Source organism: Agelaius phoeniceus, chromosome 5, assembly GCF_051311805.1.
Source record: "Agelaius phoeniceus isolate bAgePho1 chromosome 5, bAgePho1.hap1, whole genome shotgun sequence".
NCBI lineage: Eukaryota > Metazoa > Chordata > Aves > Passeriformes > Icteridae > Agelaius > Agelaius phoeniceus.
Window position 1 is genome coordinate 26,026,852 of NC_135269.1, and position 20,364 is coordinate 26,047,215.

The following is a 20,364-nucleotide window of genomic DNA, read 5'->3' on the forward strand; positions in this document are numbered from 1 at the left end:
TTTTGCTTAATGAAAACAATCTTGAGCTCTGGGCATTTCTCTAAGGCTACTGGTCAGACTGATTCCCAGAAGTAATTTAGGCTGTAGTCTGGGCAGATCTTCTGGTGCAGGATGCCTGTACAATTTGAAATTTGGTAGCACTCTTTTCTACTCTTTCTTTCTTAGAGTGCATCTCCCCATATTCAGTGGTACCACTGACAGTGAAAATGACAGAAATAAATGCAGAAGAGTGAAATATCATTCCCTTAAGATTTAATTTTCCTAGTCAATGGTTGCTTCTGTTTTTTTTTCTAATTTGTTTTGGTTTTGTTCTTCATAATAGCCTCTTGTTACATAAAATCAGCTGCACTCATGCCCTTTGCATGGAATCCTTTCGCTGTAAATTGTACCTGACACCAGACAGATGTTACACAGATACAGCCAGATGTGCCCACCTTTCACAGCTCCATGAGCCACTGACAGCGCAGCCGTGTGAGGGACAGTGCAGGGCACTGAGCAATGAGAGAACCTCTGAAAGGCTCAGCCGGGATCAGGATTTACAGAACAGATTCCATGGTGAAATTTGATCAAAGGCCCAGGCAGAGCCTGGTTTTGCCTTTTTTTTGGGGTGAGCAATTGGGTTTGATATCCTGTGGAGCCTGTCTTACCTCAAGTGAACTCATGCATGCACAGCGGGGTCTGGATGGCTCTTGTGTCTAAGTTGGCTCTGCTCTGAGGCACAGTCAGCCCCAGAAGTTTTGAACAATGGTATAGAGAAATAATATCTGTATTATTTTAAGCCTTCCATGGGTTTGGAGAATGGAGGTATAAATCAGAAGCAAAAGGGATCAGTTGCGGTTTTCTCATTAAAAAGTCAACACTACTTCAGTCACTCTGATGAAGGCATTTAACAGCATAGTTAGTGCTGCTTAAGTCTTTTATCTGTCAATCACTTGCCCCTTGAAGGTCAGAATTCCCATTTGTAGATCAATATACTGGTCCTAGACTCCCTTTCCCCTGTCCTTTGAGTCCACCTATCCCTTTGTCTTTCCATCCTTGTTCAGGAGCAGGCGTGAGGGATGGGTGGGACCCTGCTGCAGGGCTGGACTGATGTTCTCTGCCCTGGTTGTTTGCATCAGGCAAGGCTGGGCTGGTCTTGCTGGTGCTGAGAGAGGGAACGTAGTTTGGAGCAGTGGGCACTTCTACTAAAATGCAGTAACATGCTTTTGCTTTTTTGTTCCTTCCTGGGCATGAAGTGGGTCTATTCCCTGATACCTCAGACTGGTGAATTTTTAACACTGTCTCTAGGGGGAAAAAAAAAGGCTATTGCACCATGCAGATTCTGTGGAATAAAGGCCTTTCACTGCTTTCATCTCACTGCTGTTATGATTGGCCTCAGTGTTTCCCATTACAGTGAGATTCCAGACAGGATGATGGTGGTGTGTATCCCTATCCCTTTATCCTGCATCACATTCTACCTGCCTTTTACCCTGCAAAGGTAAAAAGTATCCCACAGATTTTCCTTCCCCACCCTCCACCTCCACCTTGTTTTTCCCTTGTGTGCTGGGCTGCAGAGATGACTCCCCAGTGCTAACTGGGGAGAGGCTGTTTTATTTATATGGTCTGTCTTATTCAGGGAAGCGATCGATGGAAGGATAATCACGCCATTTCAGACAGACTGCTTGTCTCACTGAAGCATAACCAGCACTGACAGGACGCAGGGGAGGGTGTGTGTTTGTGTGTGCTGCACACATGTGAGGCAGGGAATGTGACGGGGTGAACCGATGCAATGTCCAAATTTGCCCCTCCAGTCAGCAGGCTTAGGAGGAGCTGATTCCAGGCAAGGCACTGGAGGCAGAAGTAGGAGTGGCAAGTGCTGATTTCAAATGCATCTCCTTCACACCTGTCTCTGGGGCAGAAAAAATTTGGTTAGCACCCTTTCTGTGTTCCCTCAAGCCCCCTGTGCCCACCATCTGCCTCCTCAGGCTTTCTCCATCACGGCTGCAACCATTTAAAATGCCATCATCTCTCTGCTGGTCCTAAATTGGCCATCTGATGTGGTTTTAATGCTCTATTAGCTCTGCTTTAAAACACTCTCCTTTAACTTGCAGGGCTGACAGATTTATGTCCAGGATGGGCGATGTTACCTCAGAGCCCAGCATGGGGCTTAGGTCCCCCTGGGTCTAATTTGCTTTGTGCCCAAGGGCACGTCCCTTTGCTCCTGCCTGCTTGTCCATACCCCAGGGCTCACGGGGTCAGCCTGTTTCCACAGGCTGGGGATGTTTTGCTCTCACCCGTCTGAGTTTGGGCATTGCATCCGCTGCATTGCCACTGGGCTGGCAAAGGGCTCAACCCTTCTGTGCTTGCATCAAGTAGTTCCAGAAGCTGCCACATAAGCCAAATCTTTTGCTGAAAGGTGATTCTAGCAAATTAAATTAAATTGCATGTGTCAGCCCCCACCATGCCACCTTTCTCTTTCTTGGAGTGCCAAACATGCAGGGATTAAAATTTTTACAGGCACGGTTTCCTCCTGGTTTATGTCACTTGCGTGCACAACCTGCTTGCCCTCATGTTGTGCCCCTGTTACATCTGGTGGCTCAGTTCAGACATGTCAGGGAGGCTCTCAGCCCCCTGCTTGCCTGCTTGGGGACTGGAGTGTGTGTAGGCTGTAGGGAGGAACCCAATGCCCCTGGCCAGAGCAGGCAGCAGTGGTGCTGGTGTACCAGAGCAGCAGTGCTGCCCAAGGTGGGGACTGCTGCTGCAGTAATGGTGGAGGGCAGAGGCACTCGAGTGTGGCTGCCTTGCAGCATTCTGCTGACTCGGCCTGCCTGGGAGTCCTTCAAGCCCTGATGCTTTGTCACATAGGCTCAATGCACCCAGGCAAGCCCTGCAGCTCCCTGTGAGCTGCTCTCGCCCTGCGTGCCTGTGTTAGCTGGCAGCATAGGTACAGGAGAGCAGGGAAAGCTGGGGGGGATGCCACTTCTTCTGCACTTCTCCTGCAAACTTTTGTAAACATATTGCTAATGGGTTGGAGAGAAAACACTCTGAAGAGTTATATTGCCAAATTTGGAGACTAATTTCAGTCATTAAGGTGTGAAGCAAGGGATTTTAGTGCTGCTTTAAGTGTAAATCTCGAGGCAGCTCCAAGGATTGAAGTCGTTGACGATCCCGCCTTGATTATTATTAGAGGTTCTAATCTTTCCAGTGAAAATGAGCATAAATGACACCCTCTTGTCCAATATCTGTTGCTGATTTCTGTGAACTCTTCTTGTCAAGCTGTGCAAGGGAGATTCCTGTAGTGGAATCGTTCTTGGGTGTAAGAAGAAAGAGGGCTGAGAACGGTTTAATATTGGTGTTTGTTTAATTAGATGTTGGCATTGCTTACTAATTACTGACATATAAAGCTGCAACTCCCATCAGGCTAATGGTATCCTCATCTTCTTGCAGCCTTTCTTTGTCTTTACTCTGGTGGCCAGTGCAGAGAAGTCATGAAGTTGTAATCTTGGAAGATACCTCCCACCACCACCAGAGCCTTAATTAGTTCTTGTAGGGTGCACATACCTGGCAATGATCTGTGCCTGGCATTCCTGAGTACCAGAACAATTCACACGGCTGGGGGAGAAAAAAAAGCCAGAAAAAGAGCATGTGTGGTCCTGACATGGAATGTTTTATGTTTTAGGCATAAATCTTATCTTATGGCTAAGATTTTCCAGGTGGAGGATGTTTTGGGGTTCACTCAATGTTTGCATTCCAAATGGCTTTGGTTTTTGGAAAATAACCCATAGTCTGCCTTTGAAAATTGTCCTGTTGCAGATGTTTCATGCTGGGCTCCCTTATGGCCATATTTCCAATGCTGAACACGTCCCTTGAAGGTCATAACATGGAGCAAGTGTGGAATTTCCTTTAGAAATAAACATAATTGCTGATTGCACTTGGCAATGGGGAGTGAATAGATGAGTTTGGTTGATTAATGGAGTTAAAACAAAAAAGTTTGAAAAAGCAAGAAACTAAAATAAAAAAAAATAAAAAACCTACTTTTTTTCATTTGTTTGAAGAAGTTTCCCTGATACAATGATTTCATTAGATTAGCAGGGAGGTCTCTTTGTGCAGATAGTAGGGAAGCATGAACCCACCGAAAGAACAGGTTTTTTCCCCTCTTATTTATTTTCTTGAAATTGGTTCAAATTGAGTTCATAAGGGACAAATTGAAGCTGAATATTAGGAAATGTTTCCTCATGTCACGGTGTAATAGAATAGAAAACCTCTCATGTCTGTAATAGAAATGTTTCTTGTGTAATTTATAGAACTGTGCAAAGTAGAGAGTGCAGAGTCCAGGGGCCAGCCCTGCAGGCAGCTTGGTCACCTCTGCCTCTCATGGTGATGTGATGCTACTGGTGCCAGAGCAGATTTACAAAGGTAAAATCTACTTCATGCAACAGGATTGTGAATTGAAGTGAAATATATGAACAGGGTAAACTGTCAGAGTGCCATGGTGATGTCATATAAACCACTGAACTGTGAAATGCGTATTTACCTCCTCTTCCCTACAGTGTATTTCTAGATGGTCTGACAGTTAGGAAAACAATAGATCTGATTCTTATTTACAGCAACACCCCTTTAACATGCTCTCAATGTGCAGCAAGGCCTTGAAATGAGTGTAGCTGTAATCTCAGTCCACTTAAAGGCCTCCCCTATTGCCAGAGCTGAGTAAGGAGGCTTCAGGATAAATGAGATTGAAGCCTGGACTGTTTAACTGTCCATTTGTACAGCTGACATGAAATGCCCCAACTGGGAGTACCTTCTGCAGGAGTGATGGGGCCTTTCCAGACAGAGAGAATCACTGATGTTGGCTGCAGGGCTGATCACCCTTTAGCTTGATTTTACTGGGTGTAAGGCTGGACTCTGTCCCTAGGAAATAAGACTTTCACTGGGCTCTTTCAACATCCTTATCCCTATTCCTAAGCTCCCTCACAGGATTACTCTGGGCCCTATGAGGTGTGCTGGCTCTGATAGGGATGGAGCTTCTTGCAGGTGTGCTGCTCCTTCCTCTGGTCTCCACTGCTTCCCAAGTCATTGCCTCGCTATTTGGGCTGGGGGGAGGCTGTCCCCACTGCTTCACCTGTCACCCATCACTGTCCTCAAGTGGCATGCAAAATCCCCTTTGGAGAGTGAGTGAAGTGTAGGCTGTGCAGTGTGTTTGCACAGCTGATTGCTAAGGATCCCTCTGCCCTTTGAGGCAAGGGAAAACCAGGGACTGTGGGCATACATGTGTGTGTGACTTTTAGACGTGTTTTTAGGAATTCATTGAGAGCCAGCACAGTACATCAGTTCCCTATCCCAGTCACAAAATGGGGCCAATTGCCCTGCCTTGCCTGATTGTCTCAATTTCTGGACTAATTGTCCTGTTTTTCTAACTCCCTTCCTCTAAGATTTCCATTGTTTTGCACTGGGCTTCTACCCTCCTGATGTGAGCTGAAGAGGGGAGGCAGGGTCTCATTCTGGGTTTGGTTTCCAAGCACTAATGTTCTCCTTTCTCTCTTCTCTCTCTCACAGGTACCTGATCAATGTCACCTTTGAAGGCAGGAATTTGTCGTTCAGTGAGGACGGATACCAGATGCATCCCAAGCTGGTCATCATCCTTTTGACCAAGGAGAGGAAGTGGGAGAGGGTAGGATATGTTTGGTAATTCTCCATCTGTGTCAGGGAAGAAGAAGGGGGAAGGCTCCAGGCACATAATCCTCCCCACCTTTCTGTACTTCTTATCAAGGGCTGGCAATCTGCTTCTTGTATCCTGGACCACTGGTATCTCCACTGCCCAGGATGCTGTCTTCTCCAGGCAGGATGCCATTACAGTCTTCCATTAGCCTACATTAAAAATTCATCAGCTTCCTTTCTGTAATCTCTGAACATAAGTTTTCCAGCCTTTCAGAGAAGATACCTCCTCTGTGCCATGAGTTTCAATGGATGAGACAGAAAATATTTCTCTGTGTGGTTTTGTGGCAGTGAAGTTCTGTACATTAAGTGACTGTGATTGAGCTACAGCCACACTTAGTAATTTATGCCAGTATTAACTGTGCTCGATGTATCTGGCCAGTGTCCCTTGCAATGGGATGGTGCGTTAAGTGGGATGGTGAACGTGAGATCATATTGAGTTGTTCAAAGATCCAGATTTGCATATTTTGGAATAATTTGCATGTAACCCAAAGCACCATTTTAGAAATGGTGTGAATTTCTGAGTTAGTGGGAAGTTTTGGTTCATTTCACCTCCCACATAAATGTCAGTGGTCCAGGTTCTGAAGAAGTATTCCCAAAGGGTTTCTGTTGAAGCAGAGGGGGTACTTTAAGGGCTAAGAAAATGAGATATAAAAAAAGTTTTGGGTGTGAGAAAAGAGCAAAGGAAGGAGAATTCATCAGAACGCTCGATAGATATGAAGCAGGTCTGTATACAATCATGTGTATGGCTTAGAAAAATGCCCCTTTGTCCCACCGTGCACAAAAAACTTTCTCTCCTTGCCTGCTTGTTCTCTGCATGGACTTGCAAGTGACTTGCTTGGGGAAATGAGAATGAAATGGGGAGCTGTCAGGAGAGGTGTATTCATAAGAGAGCCGTAGGAACAACTTGTGAATGAGACAGAAGAGCAATCACATTGGTACCCGGCAGTCACTAGGGTCTCCCAGTAGCTGCAGGAATTTGCCAAGAAGGTGAAAGCCCCTAGCTTGTGCCTGGTTTCCAGGAGGACCTGTCTACCTCATGGTCTTGGCACTGTTCAGATCAGATGAGGGTGTGTGGTCTGGGACAGTCAGAAGAGGTCTCAGTGGGCCAGGAGTGTGAGGAAACAAAGGGCATGGCATAGCACGTGTGGACAACTCTTGGACATGGCTGAAGGCAGGCTGTCTAGATACTGCACAGGGTGTGCACATGCAAAGCTCAGGCTGTAGAGAGCTCACATCAGGCTCGGTCCGTCACTCAACTTCATTTAAGCTTACCAGCAAAAGTCCAGGAGGATTTGTTCCTAGCTGGCACCCCATTTGTTCTCATGGGGGAGAATTCCATCATCAGAAGGAAAATGAAGCAGTAGCAGCATGAATCCTCCTAGGGGTTATTAGCAGGCCTGGCTGTGGGAATCTGTTGCTGGAAAGCTTTGCAGTCTCTGGGGAGGCACAGCTAAATACAGTCCTGTTTTTATCTTGCCTGTCACATGCTTCACATGTCACACCCTCAGTGAAGGCTTGGTGGCTTCTGTCAGTGGTAAGAAGGGTTGTTCAGTCTCTGGGAGTGAATTTGTGGTCTCTCAGATGAACCAGACAATTAGTAGAAGGGTTATCAAGATTGTTGGGGTTAGATCTGTGACCTTCTTGAGCCCTGCTGTCTGTGAGGACTACTTGGCATCCATTAAACCAAAACAGTCCTTAACTTCATAGGAGCTGGGGCTGGACTGAAATGAGGCTATGATGAGCTGTGGTATTAGTGGTAAGAAAAACACATAGTGCTTCCTGGGCACAAATGTTTTATCTTGAAATGGGTGTCTTCCTCAGGGAGGATCAGATTATTATAATCAAACTCTGAACTGGTTGAATTTTATGCTGGCAGGCTCTTTCTGGAAGACACTGAAGTAATCTCCAGTGTGTTCTGATCACAGATACAACCTTTCATCCCTGGAACCTCATGCTCTTTTTCTTAATTTTTTTTCCCATTCAGCAGAAATTCAAACATAAAAATAAAAGTGTGAAGCAGAGATCTTTGCGACAATGATCATAGTTTTGTTCCATGTTTGCAAAATCAAGCAACACAAACTGTTGGCCCTTAACAGCAGCTCCCAGGCAATGCCACAATACAAGAAATTATTAATATATTTTTAGCCCATAATTCCAATACCTTTATAGTGCTTTGGAACATTATCCAAATTCTCACTAATTTTATGTAAATAGCAAGGTGCTTCATCCTGGGAACTTTTCGGCAAACAGTCAGTAGGAGACATGAGATGAGAGGCTGAGTGGGAGACACTGATTTGGTCCAGCTGCATTCACTGTAGCTCAGTCTTTAACTACACACTTATCTATAATCAGATGCTATGCCTGGAAGGAACATCAAGAGGTCAACTAGTCCCTCCCTGTGTCCCAAGAGAGGGTTTAACTAGACTGAAATTATTCCTGACAGATGCTTGTCTCACCTGGTCTGAGAGACCTTCAATGCTACAAATCCCATGAAATCCCAAGTCAATCTCTTCTATGGCTTCTTTCTCCTTACCCTGCTAAGTTTTCCTAATGTCTAACCTAGATTTCCCTGGCTGCAATTTAAGCCCATGAATACTTCGTGTCTGCCTAATGGACATAGGGAATTGTTTATTCTCTACCACTTCTAATTGTCCCCCTGTGGGTTTGAAGTCTTCTATCATGTTGTCTCCCAGTCACCTCTGGTGTAGGTTAAACAAGAATTTGTTCGGTCCCTCTTGGTAGGTCATGTTTCCTAGTCTTCTGATCATTTCTGTTAGTCTCCTCTGGATTTAGTAACACAGCTTGCAGCTCTGTACAGCTTGGCATATTTGATTCTTGAAAGATGGCAAATGGATTTTGAGGGTATGTCTCATGGAGTATATATAAAAAGATGTGTTTTAAAATAGGTGTGAAGTCTTCCATTTTCTGAGCAGCAAAGATCCAGACAGTGACTGAACTGTTTCAGGATTTCAGGTCTGTGAAATCTTTTGTGATTTTGACTTTTTTTTCCCAATAAAATATCTTCGCAACCTCACCAGTTATTTCAGAACAGGAATTAATTTTCCAGAGGAGCTGCAGCTGCCCCCAGACTCTGATGATGATGATGATGATGATAAATCTCCTCATGAGTGCTTCATACAAACTGAAGCCTTGTAGGGCTGACAATCATGAAAGAACAAGAAGGAAACCCACTTTCTGCAAGGGGGCAGTAACTTGAGCTCTCCTGCTTGTCTTAACCATGAGTAATGGTTCATCATGATAAGCAAATGTGCTGAATTTCATTCACTTCTCTGTACTCTTCTCCTTGGGGGCAGAACACTGCATGCCTTTCCACACTACCTGTTCATCAGCAGGTTAGTGAAGCTCTTTGGAGGTGGTGAAGGATGTCTACTCTTATGCCCCATGAAGGACCATGCCTCAGTGCAGTGATGAGTGGGGGCCAGATGTCTTGCAAAGTGAGCCAGAGGGTCAGTACTACTCTAGGTTTTGTGTCAGTGGGTTCTGATATTTTGTGTGGGAAGAGATTTCACCCAATATTTTTCTTCACTATTTGCCTTTTTTTTTCTGCTCTCTTATGATCCCACATATGATGAGGACTTAATTCTGGGTTCATGCTCCCTCTGTGAGAGCTAGCAAGTGCTGCTATCTCCAGCTCTTGCTTACATCCTCCTTCTCTACTGAGTCCTATCCCACTAGCTCCCTGCCAACAGTCCTGTCCCATTAGCTCCCAGATCTTCCCATCTGCTTCCTCACTTTCCCCCAGCAAACTTGGGGGTGACACAAATGTTATGAACTTTGAGACCCTCTTTCAGATTCCTTCTCTACTTTAATTACTAGTGAGTCTGACATCACTTCTATTGCTGGTTTGTGCTCAGCCTCTTCTCTTGGGTGTGTCACTGGGGATTCAGAGCATCTTTCCATGAGGCACCTGACACCAGGTTCTTGTGCCACCCCACAGACCCTTTGATTCACAAGCTCCCTCCATCTCTTACCAAGCATGCCCCATTCACCCCTTTTCCTGTCTGGACAAGCAAAGCCCCAGGTGATGGTTTTGGTCAGGGTGCCACTACAAGCCACTACAATCTTAGAGGACAGATGGGAAACTTAGGTTGAAAGATGCATTCTCCTTGCTGCATGTTCTAATCCTCTGCCCCTATCAACCTTCACCCCAATCAGCAGATAAAATGTTTGCCTGTTGCTGGTGCTATAATTATCAGCACTTGACTTTTGAACTCTTCAACTCCAGCAGGGTCTGTTCTGCTTCCTCTAGCCATTGGTGTGACCATGATTACAAATTCATGGGCAGGCTGCTCCTAGCCTGTACCCTTACACCATTGCACACATTAGTGCTCCCTGGGGATGGGGCCATTTGCTGTGACATCCTCTCAAATGCCTCAGTGACTGTAGACTTCCAGGACTTCCTAATCCTGCAGCAGGGTGGAAAATAGTGCCACTACTCTCTGCCACATGGGTTTTCCAGAGATGTGTTTAATCTTGACCACAGTCTGCATAAGATGAGTTTGTGAACTTCTGTGACCCTGTCTTCAGCTTGGGACAGAGCACCATTATGCCCATCCATGCCTGGGAAGAGTTCCCCTGGGATATGGGACAGAGATACAGAAAGGAAAGAAGGATTTAGAAAAGAAAAATGAAAAATGAAGATTTCCCTTATCTAAAAATATGAGGAAAGAGAACAAGATAAATTTTTGGACACCTAAATGATTGTTGAAAAAAGGACATACTAGTCAACTGCTTTTCATGCCCCAGTAGGGAGAAAGAAAAAGTTGTCTTGCTAAATTGTCAAGCAGAAAGATTGCAGTTAGATATGTAGGGAGCTGTCTAATTATTGGCATGGTGAGACATGGTGAGGCTCATTTGCTGGTAGAGGTTCATTTGCTGGAGTATATAGAGAAAAATATCCAACAGTGCAGGCTCTCAGTCTATCTCGTCCTGCCTCCGAGCTGGTGGATGCAGTAAGTGATCTCTTGTGGTTCTCTGCCAGCCTACATTTCTGTGATTAGATGAGCAAGACAAACCTGAAGAGCGTCTCACAAAAAGCAGCTTATTTCATAGGAGCGGCAACCCGGGTTATGGACAAACTGATCAGCAGAAACTTCAAGCCTGATCCACTGAGGACATAATTTCTTCAAGCTTCCACCATGAACCTTTTGTACGAGCAGGCAGTTGGCATGTGAAGGCTATTGTGCATGTCTGTGAACAAAAGCTCTTACGGAGGCACTTGTCACCTCCTGAAGTCTGCACCTTTGGGGAGCTGATGAACGCCACAGAGACGCTGAAGAGGCTGTAGCATTTGATGATGATACAGCCTTCAGGCCTAATCTCTTACTGTGCATTAAAAGAAACATTCACTGTCATCTCTCTGTGTGCTTCAATGTCCCAGTGGCAGAAATAACAGGGGAGATGACTGAAAATACGATCAGTATTCTTGGCTTTTAGTAACAGTCCATGTGGTACTGACCACTCCGTGAAGAATCAATATGAATCATGTTATCCTATCTGTTACATTGCTTAGCAGAAGGAAGGATTTCGATTTTTTTTTTTTATTTCACTTTCTTAGAGAATAAAAGCCTCCTTAAAGAAGACTCTAAAAATAGCAAAGGAACAAGAATGAAGGGTTTTGAGGTGAAAACTTCAGCTGTACAAATCTAAGTCTTCTCTGAAGGCCCTCCCCTGCCTTTGGAAAGATAACTAGATGTTTTAGACAGTTTCTTCCTCATGTTGTCTGGTGCCCACCTAGGTGAGCCTTGCAAATGTATGCTTGTCTCCACGGGGTAGAAGTTACTGCCTTTGGTCAGGTTCTGCTCTGTATGTGGAGTTCTGGCATCTTGCCTGTGTGTCCAGGGAGGAAATTATTTTTTATTCCACCAACTCCTTTTACAGTGAGACAAGATTGGATTGTTTTTGCCAATCAGTCTTGTTTTGATAATTTTGCTGTGTACATGGGGATTTATGACTCATTGTCCCTGGGGATAAATGGCATAGAAGTTTGTTTTAACCTACTCAGAGTAAGAGACTGCTTCTGTTCCCACAGAACCAGTTTTTAGAAGGATATGGCTTCTCTTAGGGCAGAGGGACTATTCTGGATTCAAGCACATATGGCTGAAATTAGAATGGGAGTCTGTACGTGCATTTCCCCCCCTTATTTTTAAAGTGCTCTTTCTGAACGTGTCTCTAAGAGACCATAATTTGCTGAATGCCTTACTTCTCATTAGACAGCAGACTTGCATCAAAGAATACATATTTTATGGATATCCCACTCCCAAGCGAGTGTCCCTTAGATACCTGATCTAGGTCACATCTGATGGGTCTGTTTATGACCCTGATTCAATCAGACAACCAGATGGCTTTATTTGTGCACCTATGCTGCATCCACTGCCAGGATTTGGCCTGACTTCTCACAGTTGCCCAGGATCTAACTGTATGTATTTGTGGCTAATTATGGCCATGTTAATCTTTCACCGACTCCTAAGGAGAAGGACAGATTCCAGTGCCACACAAAGTCTTCCTTATCAGAGGACAATCAGAACAATCTTTCTGAAAATGCCTTCTATGTAAATCTTGCAGACATGCTGGTCAAACTGTGTCTTTGCTGGATTACTGCATGCTGCAATGATAAGCTGGTCTAGCCCTGACCAAAGAGAACATATTGGGTGTCTCTTCCTAACCACTGTGTGTTATGTCATTATGAGCTGTCTGCTTTCTTTGCCTCTTGCTGAAGCAGTTCCTGACTTTGCTTGAATTTTGGAGTCTATTTGTATGATTCATGAGCCTGCAGAAAAATATTCTGGCTCTTCTCCACCAGACCCTACTCCCTTGCTACTGGAGGGAATTCTTACATTGAAACAATGACAGCTTCTTGGAAAGACCTTGTCCTCTTATGCAAATCAGATATTGGAATATCTGGAGATCTTTATTAAGCCCAGGCTGTAGTTAGAATGCCTCCTACCATTTCTCTGCTGGTGTAGCTGATGAGGGTGATAGCAGCCATCTGACCTTTACTGGGGTTGCCAACCTAGCTCCTTGGACAGGGGATCCTGGAGGATTGTGCTTGGTGTACTAATAACAACGTGTGATGACAACATCCAGCCACAACAGAAGACTGCCCTCACCTCCATTGTATTCTGCATGAGAACTCTTGTCTGGAGCTCTCTCTCAGCTGACTTGCTCATGCCACAAAGTGAGAAGTGCCACTGTAACCCTTTGCCAGTGTATACACACGTCTTGCACATCATCATTGCTGTCCCAAGCACCCAGTTATGGACTTGGGACTCTGCTCTGCAGGGAGCTGAGTGAACACTAACAAAAAAGGTGGCTCCTACCCCAAGGTGGTTACACTTTAATTACAAGACAAAGGTAGCAGATGGGTACAGATGGACCAACGGGGGAGTACAAGTACAATCAGACAACATTAGTCAGCATGGTAGGCAGCAGGCTCTACACACCAACTGCCTAACTCTTGTGAAGGCTTTGATAGGCAGCAGGGAATTATAACTGGCTTTGTGCAGGCTTATGGGAGCCTCATTGAGAGTGTGAAGGGCAGACAGGGAAAAGCAGCAAAGGTGCTTGGAGAGTGCAGCTGAGAAGGTGCAACAGCTCAAAAATACCCAATGCTGCTGGAAAATTTCCAGTCTTCTTAATATCTGAGGGGATAATCCTAACTTTACAGAGAACCAAAAAACCTCTAGTAAGGCCACATCTTGCAATGCAGCACAAACTCCCAGTACAGGGCTGATGTGCTAGTGCCAGAGCCACATTGCTTCTGGAAATCCTCCTGCTTGCCAGCAGCTTGGAGATTTCTATGGCACATCAGATGCTGCTGTGTATCTGTGTTCCAGCATTTCATTGATTGTGGGAATGTTTCATCTCAGCATGTTGAAATACCCATATCTTAATGCAAGAGATGGCTGATTTGCTATGGGAAGATGAGCTTTCAGGTATGGATACAGTAATTACATATTCCTATCACAGCACAGTATCAAGGAGCCATCCTATCATCATCCCTGATGAGTTTTTAACATTCTCAAAAAACCCCAAACCCCCAAAAAAACCCAGACCGGGGATTGTGATTCGATTTTGTCCCTAATTTCAATTTGAACACAGGAGTGATTTTTCCCCGAATTCCATGTACAAGTGAGCTGACTGAAGTGGCTGAGGTCACTTGGCTTGTTCAGCCTGGGGAAGAAGAGACTGAGCAGAGGCCTCATAGCAGTCTCACAGAATTCACAGCTTCACAGAATCACATAACATTCGGAGTTGGAAGGGACCCACAAGGATCATCAAGTGCAGCTGCTCCTCACAAGGGGAAGTGGCCAGGCAGACACTGGTCTCTTTTCACTGTGACCAGTGACAGGACGCAAGGAAATGGCATGAAGCTGTGCCAGGGGAGGTTTAAGCTATATATTAGGAAGAGGTTCTTCACCCAATGGGTGTTTGGGCACTGGAACAGGCTACCCAGGGAAGTGATCACAGCACCAAGGCTGCCATAGTTCAAGACGTGTTTGGACAATGCTCTCAGGTATATGGGGTGATTCTTGGGATCCTGGTCCTGTCCAGGGCCAGAAGCTGGACTTCAGTGATCCTTCTAGGTCCTTTCCAACTGAGGATATTCTAAGATTCTGTGATTCTGTGACTATTTATAAGTAATTACTTCATCTGTACTCCACTCAGGAGTGACGTGAACAGGTCATGTATCCTTCAATCCTGGATAGATGCACAGCATAGCCACTTTCACTTTCCCTTGCTTTGTGCCCACTCGTCTACTGGAAATCACTTCAGGGAGTCTGTAGCACTGAGGAGCCACACAGTGCCATTGGAAGAGGAAGTTTATTTCCTGTTGCTTTTGGGGGCCAGACTGTGCCATGAAAAGGCAGTTGAAGAAAGCATGGCAGTTTAGGCAGCTTTAAGATTTGAAATGCGTGGAGAGATGAGGGCACAGAAAGCTAGCAGCCAACCAAACTGAGTCTGGAGAAAGAACTAGCAGAGCTGCAGCTGAAGGAGACTCACAGTGAGTAAACGTGCCCCCAGTGCCTAAGGGTGTGTTTTCATCTGTTCAGTTGCATTTGCTTGAAACTGTCTCATGTCAACGACATCTTTGCTTGGCCTGTGAATCCTTTGCTTTTCTATTTTTACATTATCTGAATGTTATTAACTGGAGGCTCTGTTTTCCTTCCATGGGGCTTGAGAGAAGGGAAGTGCTGCATATTCATAGCACCCTATGTTTTTCTTTCTTTTGCGTTTTTCTTTCTCTTCCTCCTCCTCCACTTCTCTATTTGTTTTGGTAAGATTTTGGCAGTTTGATTTTCCTGCAGTAAAAGTCTGGCCACATTTGCTTCTGAATTAATTTGAAATAAGGTTTTCCTAATATGAAATGGTTCCGACGTTTTTCAGTAAGAAATAGCTTGTTTGTTGTGTCTTTGGCTTGGTTTCCTTCTCTCCTTTGGTGTTGGTTCAGTGTTCCCGTGCTTGTTCTCACATGCTCCTTGTTTTGTGTTTGAACCCTGGTTGTATGTGCTTGACTTGGCTTGATGCTGAACTGCATCTTGACAGTGTTTTTTACTAGACCAGGATGGTCTGTTCCCTTGTGGTCTTCTCCTCACTGTTACATGTAAACTTCTCTGCTGTTTTTCAAAGGTTTTTCAGCATTAAAGCTGTGGTTATCCCTGGAACTACTCTGTGCTTGAGTTACTCTTGCTGCTCATGAGCTCTGGCATGCACTCAGTGTCATTGATTTGAACATACAATATGTTCAGCATCCTTTGTTTTCCCTGTGCCTGAACTGTGTTTTCCCTGAGTCTGTAATTTTTTTCAGACTGCCTTTGGTAACGTTGGATCCTGGCTCTGACTCTTGCCTTGCCTTGCAGTGGTGTCTGAGTTTCTGTCACCATCTTTTGGCCTTCCTTCCTTGTGAAAGGACATGGCATTTACTGACCTGGGTTTAATTCTAAAATGTGCTGGGAGTTGTGCTGTCTTCTGCTGAGTCAGCAGTTTGACAGTCTTATTTAATTTCCTTCTGCTGGGCTAGCTGCATGCTGCAATGTCTCCCACCATGCCAAGCCTGAGAGGCTGCTTGACAGCCGCTTTCTTGTTCCCCTTTAAGCTTTCAAATTGGTCTGCATCTTGTGTGGCAGCTTCTGGTGCTTGTTTCCCTTAGGTTTATTTCCTCAGTTCCCATACACGATAATGACTTACATGTCTATTGTTCCTTCCTTCGAGAAGGATCCCAAGCACTTTGCAAAATTAACATAGAGACAACATTTCACTATGAGTAACATTCAGCTGCTCATGTGGTGGAATGGGGTTAGGCTGTTTAATGATGCAAAATAGAGCTGCACAACCATGTAAGGTAAGGAACAGGAGTCTCAAACAGGAGAAGGTGAGGAATTTTAAATTAGATTCTGGCCAACTTTGTCCACAAAGTCTGTTTGTGGGGAAAATGACATGGATCATTAAATAAGAGGAGTGATAAGGCCTGTGTTCTTCTCTTTCCAGATGATAATGTCCAAGTCTCAGAAATATGGCTGGAAGAACAAATGAATGTGAAAAAACATAGTTCAGGATCAATGAAAATATTAATTTTGACCAGATATTGAGGATTTATTTTGAAGTTTTAGTGCTGTAAATGAAAATGGACATCTTGGTGTTTTCATGTAGACTGACAAAAGCCTTTAGGTACCATTTACAAAGGTGATGTGGAGGAGAAAATGGCAGCACCTTCCCCCAGAGCCTTGTCAGGCAAACAGTGGGGACACATACAGGCAGTGTGAAAACTGTATTCAAATCATTTCAGCCTGACTCAGAATGGAGGCTTAAACTGTGGTCTCTGTCACCTCTCATGAGAGAGGTCTAGCCTTTGGGACTGGGATTTTACAGTTTATTTTATTTTTTAAATTGATACTTTGTTGCTAGTGAGTACATGAAGTGTCTCTGCAGCTGTGTGTTTCGATCCAAATTTTCATCACTTTTATTATTCATGTCTGGTAAAGAACATGATTTTTTGTGTGTGTTGAATGACTGAGTTTGGGTAGTGGAAAATTCTAAAAAGCAAACAAGCCTGGGTTTAGATGGAAGAAATACCTGGGTTTAGATTGAACTAATATCTTTAATTTTTAATTTTTTCAATTGTTTGTATCTTGCTTTGAAAAATCTTTTTTTGTACAGCTTCATCAGAGCACCATGTTAGTCAGTGGTGAAGCATGAAGTGTGGGCACTTATGTGACTGGAGAAACTGCAGAGTGAAATGTAAATGCTAACAGGTGTTGAACATCTTATTGCTCTCCTCTTAGGTCCATCCTGGTTTATTAAATCATGTGTTTCTTTAGAGGAAATAGTCTTTGCTGGCAAATCAACTTATATTGGGTGCAGCACTGAACAGCAGAGACATGCTGCAAGTTTTCCAGTCTAAACAGTGTCACACAACAGTCTCACCATCCAAGCTGGGAGATCAGGAAGTGACAGAAAGTCCATTCTGCAGTCTGCTGCTGGAGATCAGCTCCAGCACACTGAGTTAACTGTTTGCTCTAAGCATCATCTGGGTCTTTTAAGAATTCAGGATTGCTCAGGTCACTTCTTTCAGCGAGTGCTTTACTTTTGTTCTTTTTTAGAAGTGGGAACTATTTGCTTTTCTTCTTAGATGTGTGCTCATTTTCACCGAGGCCAGAGTTCTTTGTATTGCTGCATTAAATTATGTTTGCTTTGTAAAGACTGCTGGGATTATGGCAGCATCTCATTTCTGTAGCTTTTTTCGCCTTTGACAGAGGCTACCTGTGGACAGCTGCTTTCCTTGAGCTTGTCCTGTGTGTATGGATCAGCCAGCATTTGTAGTTTCCAGCAGGTTCATGCCCTGTTCCTTTTCTTACAGGTTACTGCTGTTTGAGGTCTCGGTTTTTGGAAAGGCTGAGGAACAGACCCATAGAGAGCTCCCCGTGTCTCTATTTGAACGTTTGTCCTATCCATGCTCTGTCTCCTATTTGGGTCCAGAATAAGTTCTGTGTGTGAATAAATTTTCCTGCTCATTGCCCAGACACCTTGCTCCAGCCTGGGACTAATGGAGATGCTGTCTTATAAATAAATAAGGATTAAAAGAGTACAGTCTAGTGAAATTGGCACTAGGAACTTCCTCCATTAAGAAGTCCCCTATCTCAAATAAACACTCTGAAGAATTCCCAGGGTTTATTTATGTGCAATGTTACTTGAACTTTAGTTAAAACTTATTTTCTCTGGCTCACCTGTGTCTCACTGGACCTTTGCCTGGTTCCAGAGGGTAGATTTTCCCCAAATATATATTTTTGCTAGATAGGGAGTATGATCATTTTCTGCAAGTGTTTGAAGGGAATATTCAATGAGAAAAGGAAGGACTTCTTTAAGACAGTCCAAGTGAATGTAATTAAAGAGCAATGGGAGGCAGAGGGTAGAGCAAAAGTGCATTTAAATGTAGTACCAGGGAGGAGTGGGTTCTTTTAGAAGATACAGAACAGTAGTCTAATGGACGTGCTGATGGGAGCCTGGTTGCTGAAACTGTTGACTATGGGACAGGACAGACCACATGAGAGAGAGATGGAGAGGAGCTGACAGCAGAGATACCCACCAAATTTTTTATTTTCATGATTCCAGGTCTGTATGTGTTTCTCTAGAGGGAGAGCAGCACAAATCTCCCCCCACCCCAGGAGAAACCCTCCCTCTCCCAGATGTGCTCTTCCCCCAGCAGCCCTGCCTGTCTTACTATGGGCGGGAATGTAGAAGAAATTTCCTTTGCTTGACAGGGGCAGGCCCAGTTGGTGCCATGTCAGAGACAGAGAGGGCTGAGAAGCCCCTGATACCCTGAGGAGGCTGGCAGGTCTCTGCACTGCCTGCTTTGTGCCTGCACGGGTGGAATTTTCCAGGATCATCCCCCTCTGCCACCACCATCACTTTGCAAATTCCAAGAAATGCAACTCATGAAAATGCATTCTTAGCACACAGCTGACATGGTCAACATCTGCTTTCCAAAGAGAGTGCTGTGAGAGATTTCAAATTGCTGCACTGTGGAAAAAAATTACTTGGGGTAATTATAGATACCTAACAATACTATTTAATTTCTTCTGCCATATCTTTCCTACATAGTGTATCTGGTAATGCTTCAGAGAGCTGAATAATTCTGACAGAGGGCAGTGAAAGGGGTAGGTAAGGGAGGAAAAAAGTTCCCCGTGATTTCAGTTGGGATCTGAAATGAAGGAAATGTGCGCAAAAGATTAGGCATTTTCAAGTCCTGCTCCAGAAAAAGAGCCTTTGCCTTTTTTGTGCAGTGCCTGCAGGAGTAGGTAGAGGATGTGGATGATGAAGGCAGCTGAGGAAAGCAGGACCTCCAAGCACTGTCTCACAGGTTGAGGAGAGCTTAGCACAAAGCCTTGCTGGTACCTGGGGTGCTGCTTGACACCACTGCTCCTGAGCACCACTGCTCAGAGCTTGGGATCCCAGGAGAAAGGAAAGGGAAATGTATGAGGTTGGACCTGTGACAAGGCTGACTCTTCCAGTTGGCAGTTCAAAGTGCCGAAAGGTCAGCCCTGCTCAAAAGCACCTTTGCTTCCTCTGCCACAGAGAGAGCCTGAAAATTCCAACCTCAAACAGGCTCAGTTAGGACGAGCGTGGGTCCTGTGGGTCTCCTCTCTGCTTCACAAGTGCTGTTGCTCTGTTGGCATTACATTCCCGAGGTCCCAGATAAGCTGTGTGCGCCCACAGAGTCCTCTGGCAGGACAGGGCTGGCTGCTGGGATGGCCTATCCCCCAGGAAGGGTTCACATTCCCTCAGGGCTGCTGCAGCAGAAAGGGCACTGCAGGGGACACTTCAGAAGAGGCTCAAGGGTCACAAAGGTGGGCCTGTGGGAAGGTCAGAAGATGGTTCATAAGAAGCCCTCAGAGACAAAGTGGCACACGTGAAGGGCACAGGGAGAACCGTGGAGAGCAGAAGTAGGGAGCAGTGGGCAAAACCAGAATTTGGGGGTATTGGATGGCAGTTCTGGCATGAGAATGGAGAGCGGGCCTTGAGGACTGTTGAGCCTTTCTGCAGAGCCAGCAGCAGGAGAATGATGGCAGGTTGCTATTAGACTTGGCTTGCTACGCATCCAGGGTCAAAGTGGATAAAAAAGGATGCAAGGTGAAGGTGAATCCCATGCTTTCTGCCCTTGTGCTTGGTGCTCTGTCCCACCTCAGCTGCTGTCCCTGAGACAAGTACAGATGTGCAAAGTTGAAGTGAAAGGCAGTGGAGGTTTTCTAAAGGGATGATAGAAAGTCAGGGAGAGACTTCAAGCTGAGGACTTCTCAATTAGTATGGCTTCTGCTGGTAAATTATCCCATGAAGGCAAACTGTTAAGTATGATTTCTTGTAGAGAAATGCACCAAAAGGGATATAATGAAGTTATTCATATTAGGGAAGTGTGGCTGTTATCCTGGAAGAAGCTCTGGTTTGTCTGTCCTGCTCATTGGGGCTTTCTCACAGGGATATGTAACCTGAAGAGCTGTTGATGCTGATTTGTTACAATGCTTAAGTGTAGGCCCTGGAAAAGAGGCCTACATGTGCAAACACATGTATTTGAGTTAGTCTGGCCTAAAGCAACTTGTATTGAATTAACTTGCAGAAAAACTTCTGAAAGTTTTTTTGGTTGAAAATGAGTATTTC

General features: G+C 44.8%; 1 protein-coding gene across 4 annotated transcripts in view; it reads left to right on the forward strand.

Annotated features, from left to right (window-relative positions):
- GRIN2B (glutamate ionotropic receptor NMDA type subunit 2B) overlaps positions 1 to 20,364 on the forward strand; it is a 226,036-nt gene that overhangs the window by 124,639 nt on the left and 81,033 nt on the right. For all 4 annotated transcript variants that reach the window (XM_077178663.1, XM_077178664.1, XM_077178665.1 and 1 more), the window contains one exon: positions 5,533 to 5,647. In XM_077178663.1, coding sequence (XP_077034778.1) covers positions 5,533 to 5,647 — 115 coding nt within the window. The remainder of the gene's footprint in view (positions 1 to 5,532; positions 5,648 to 20,364) is intronic.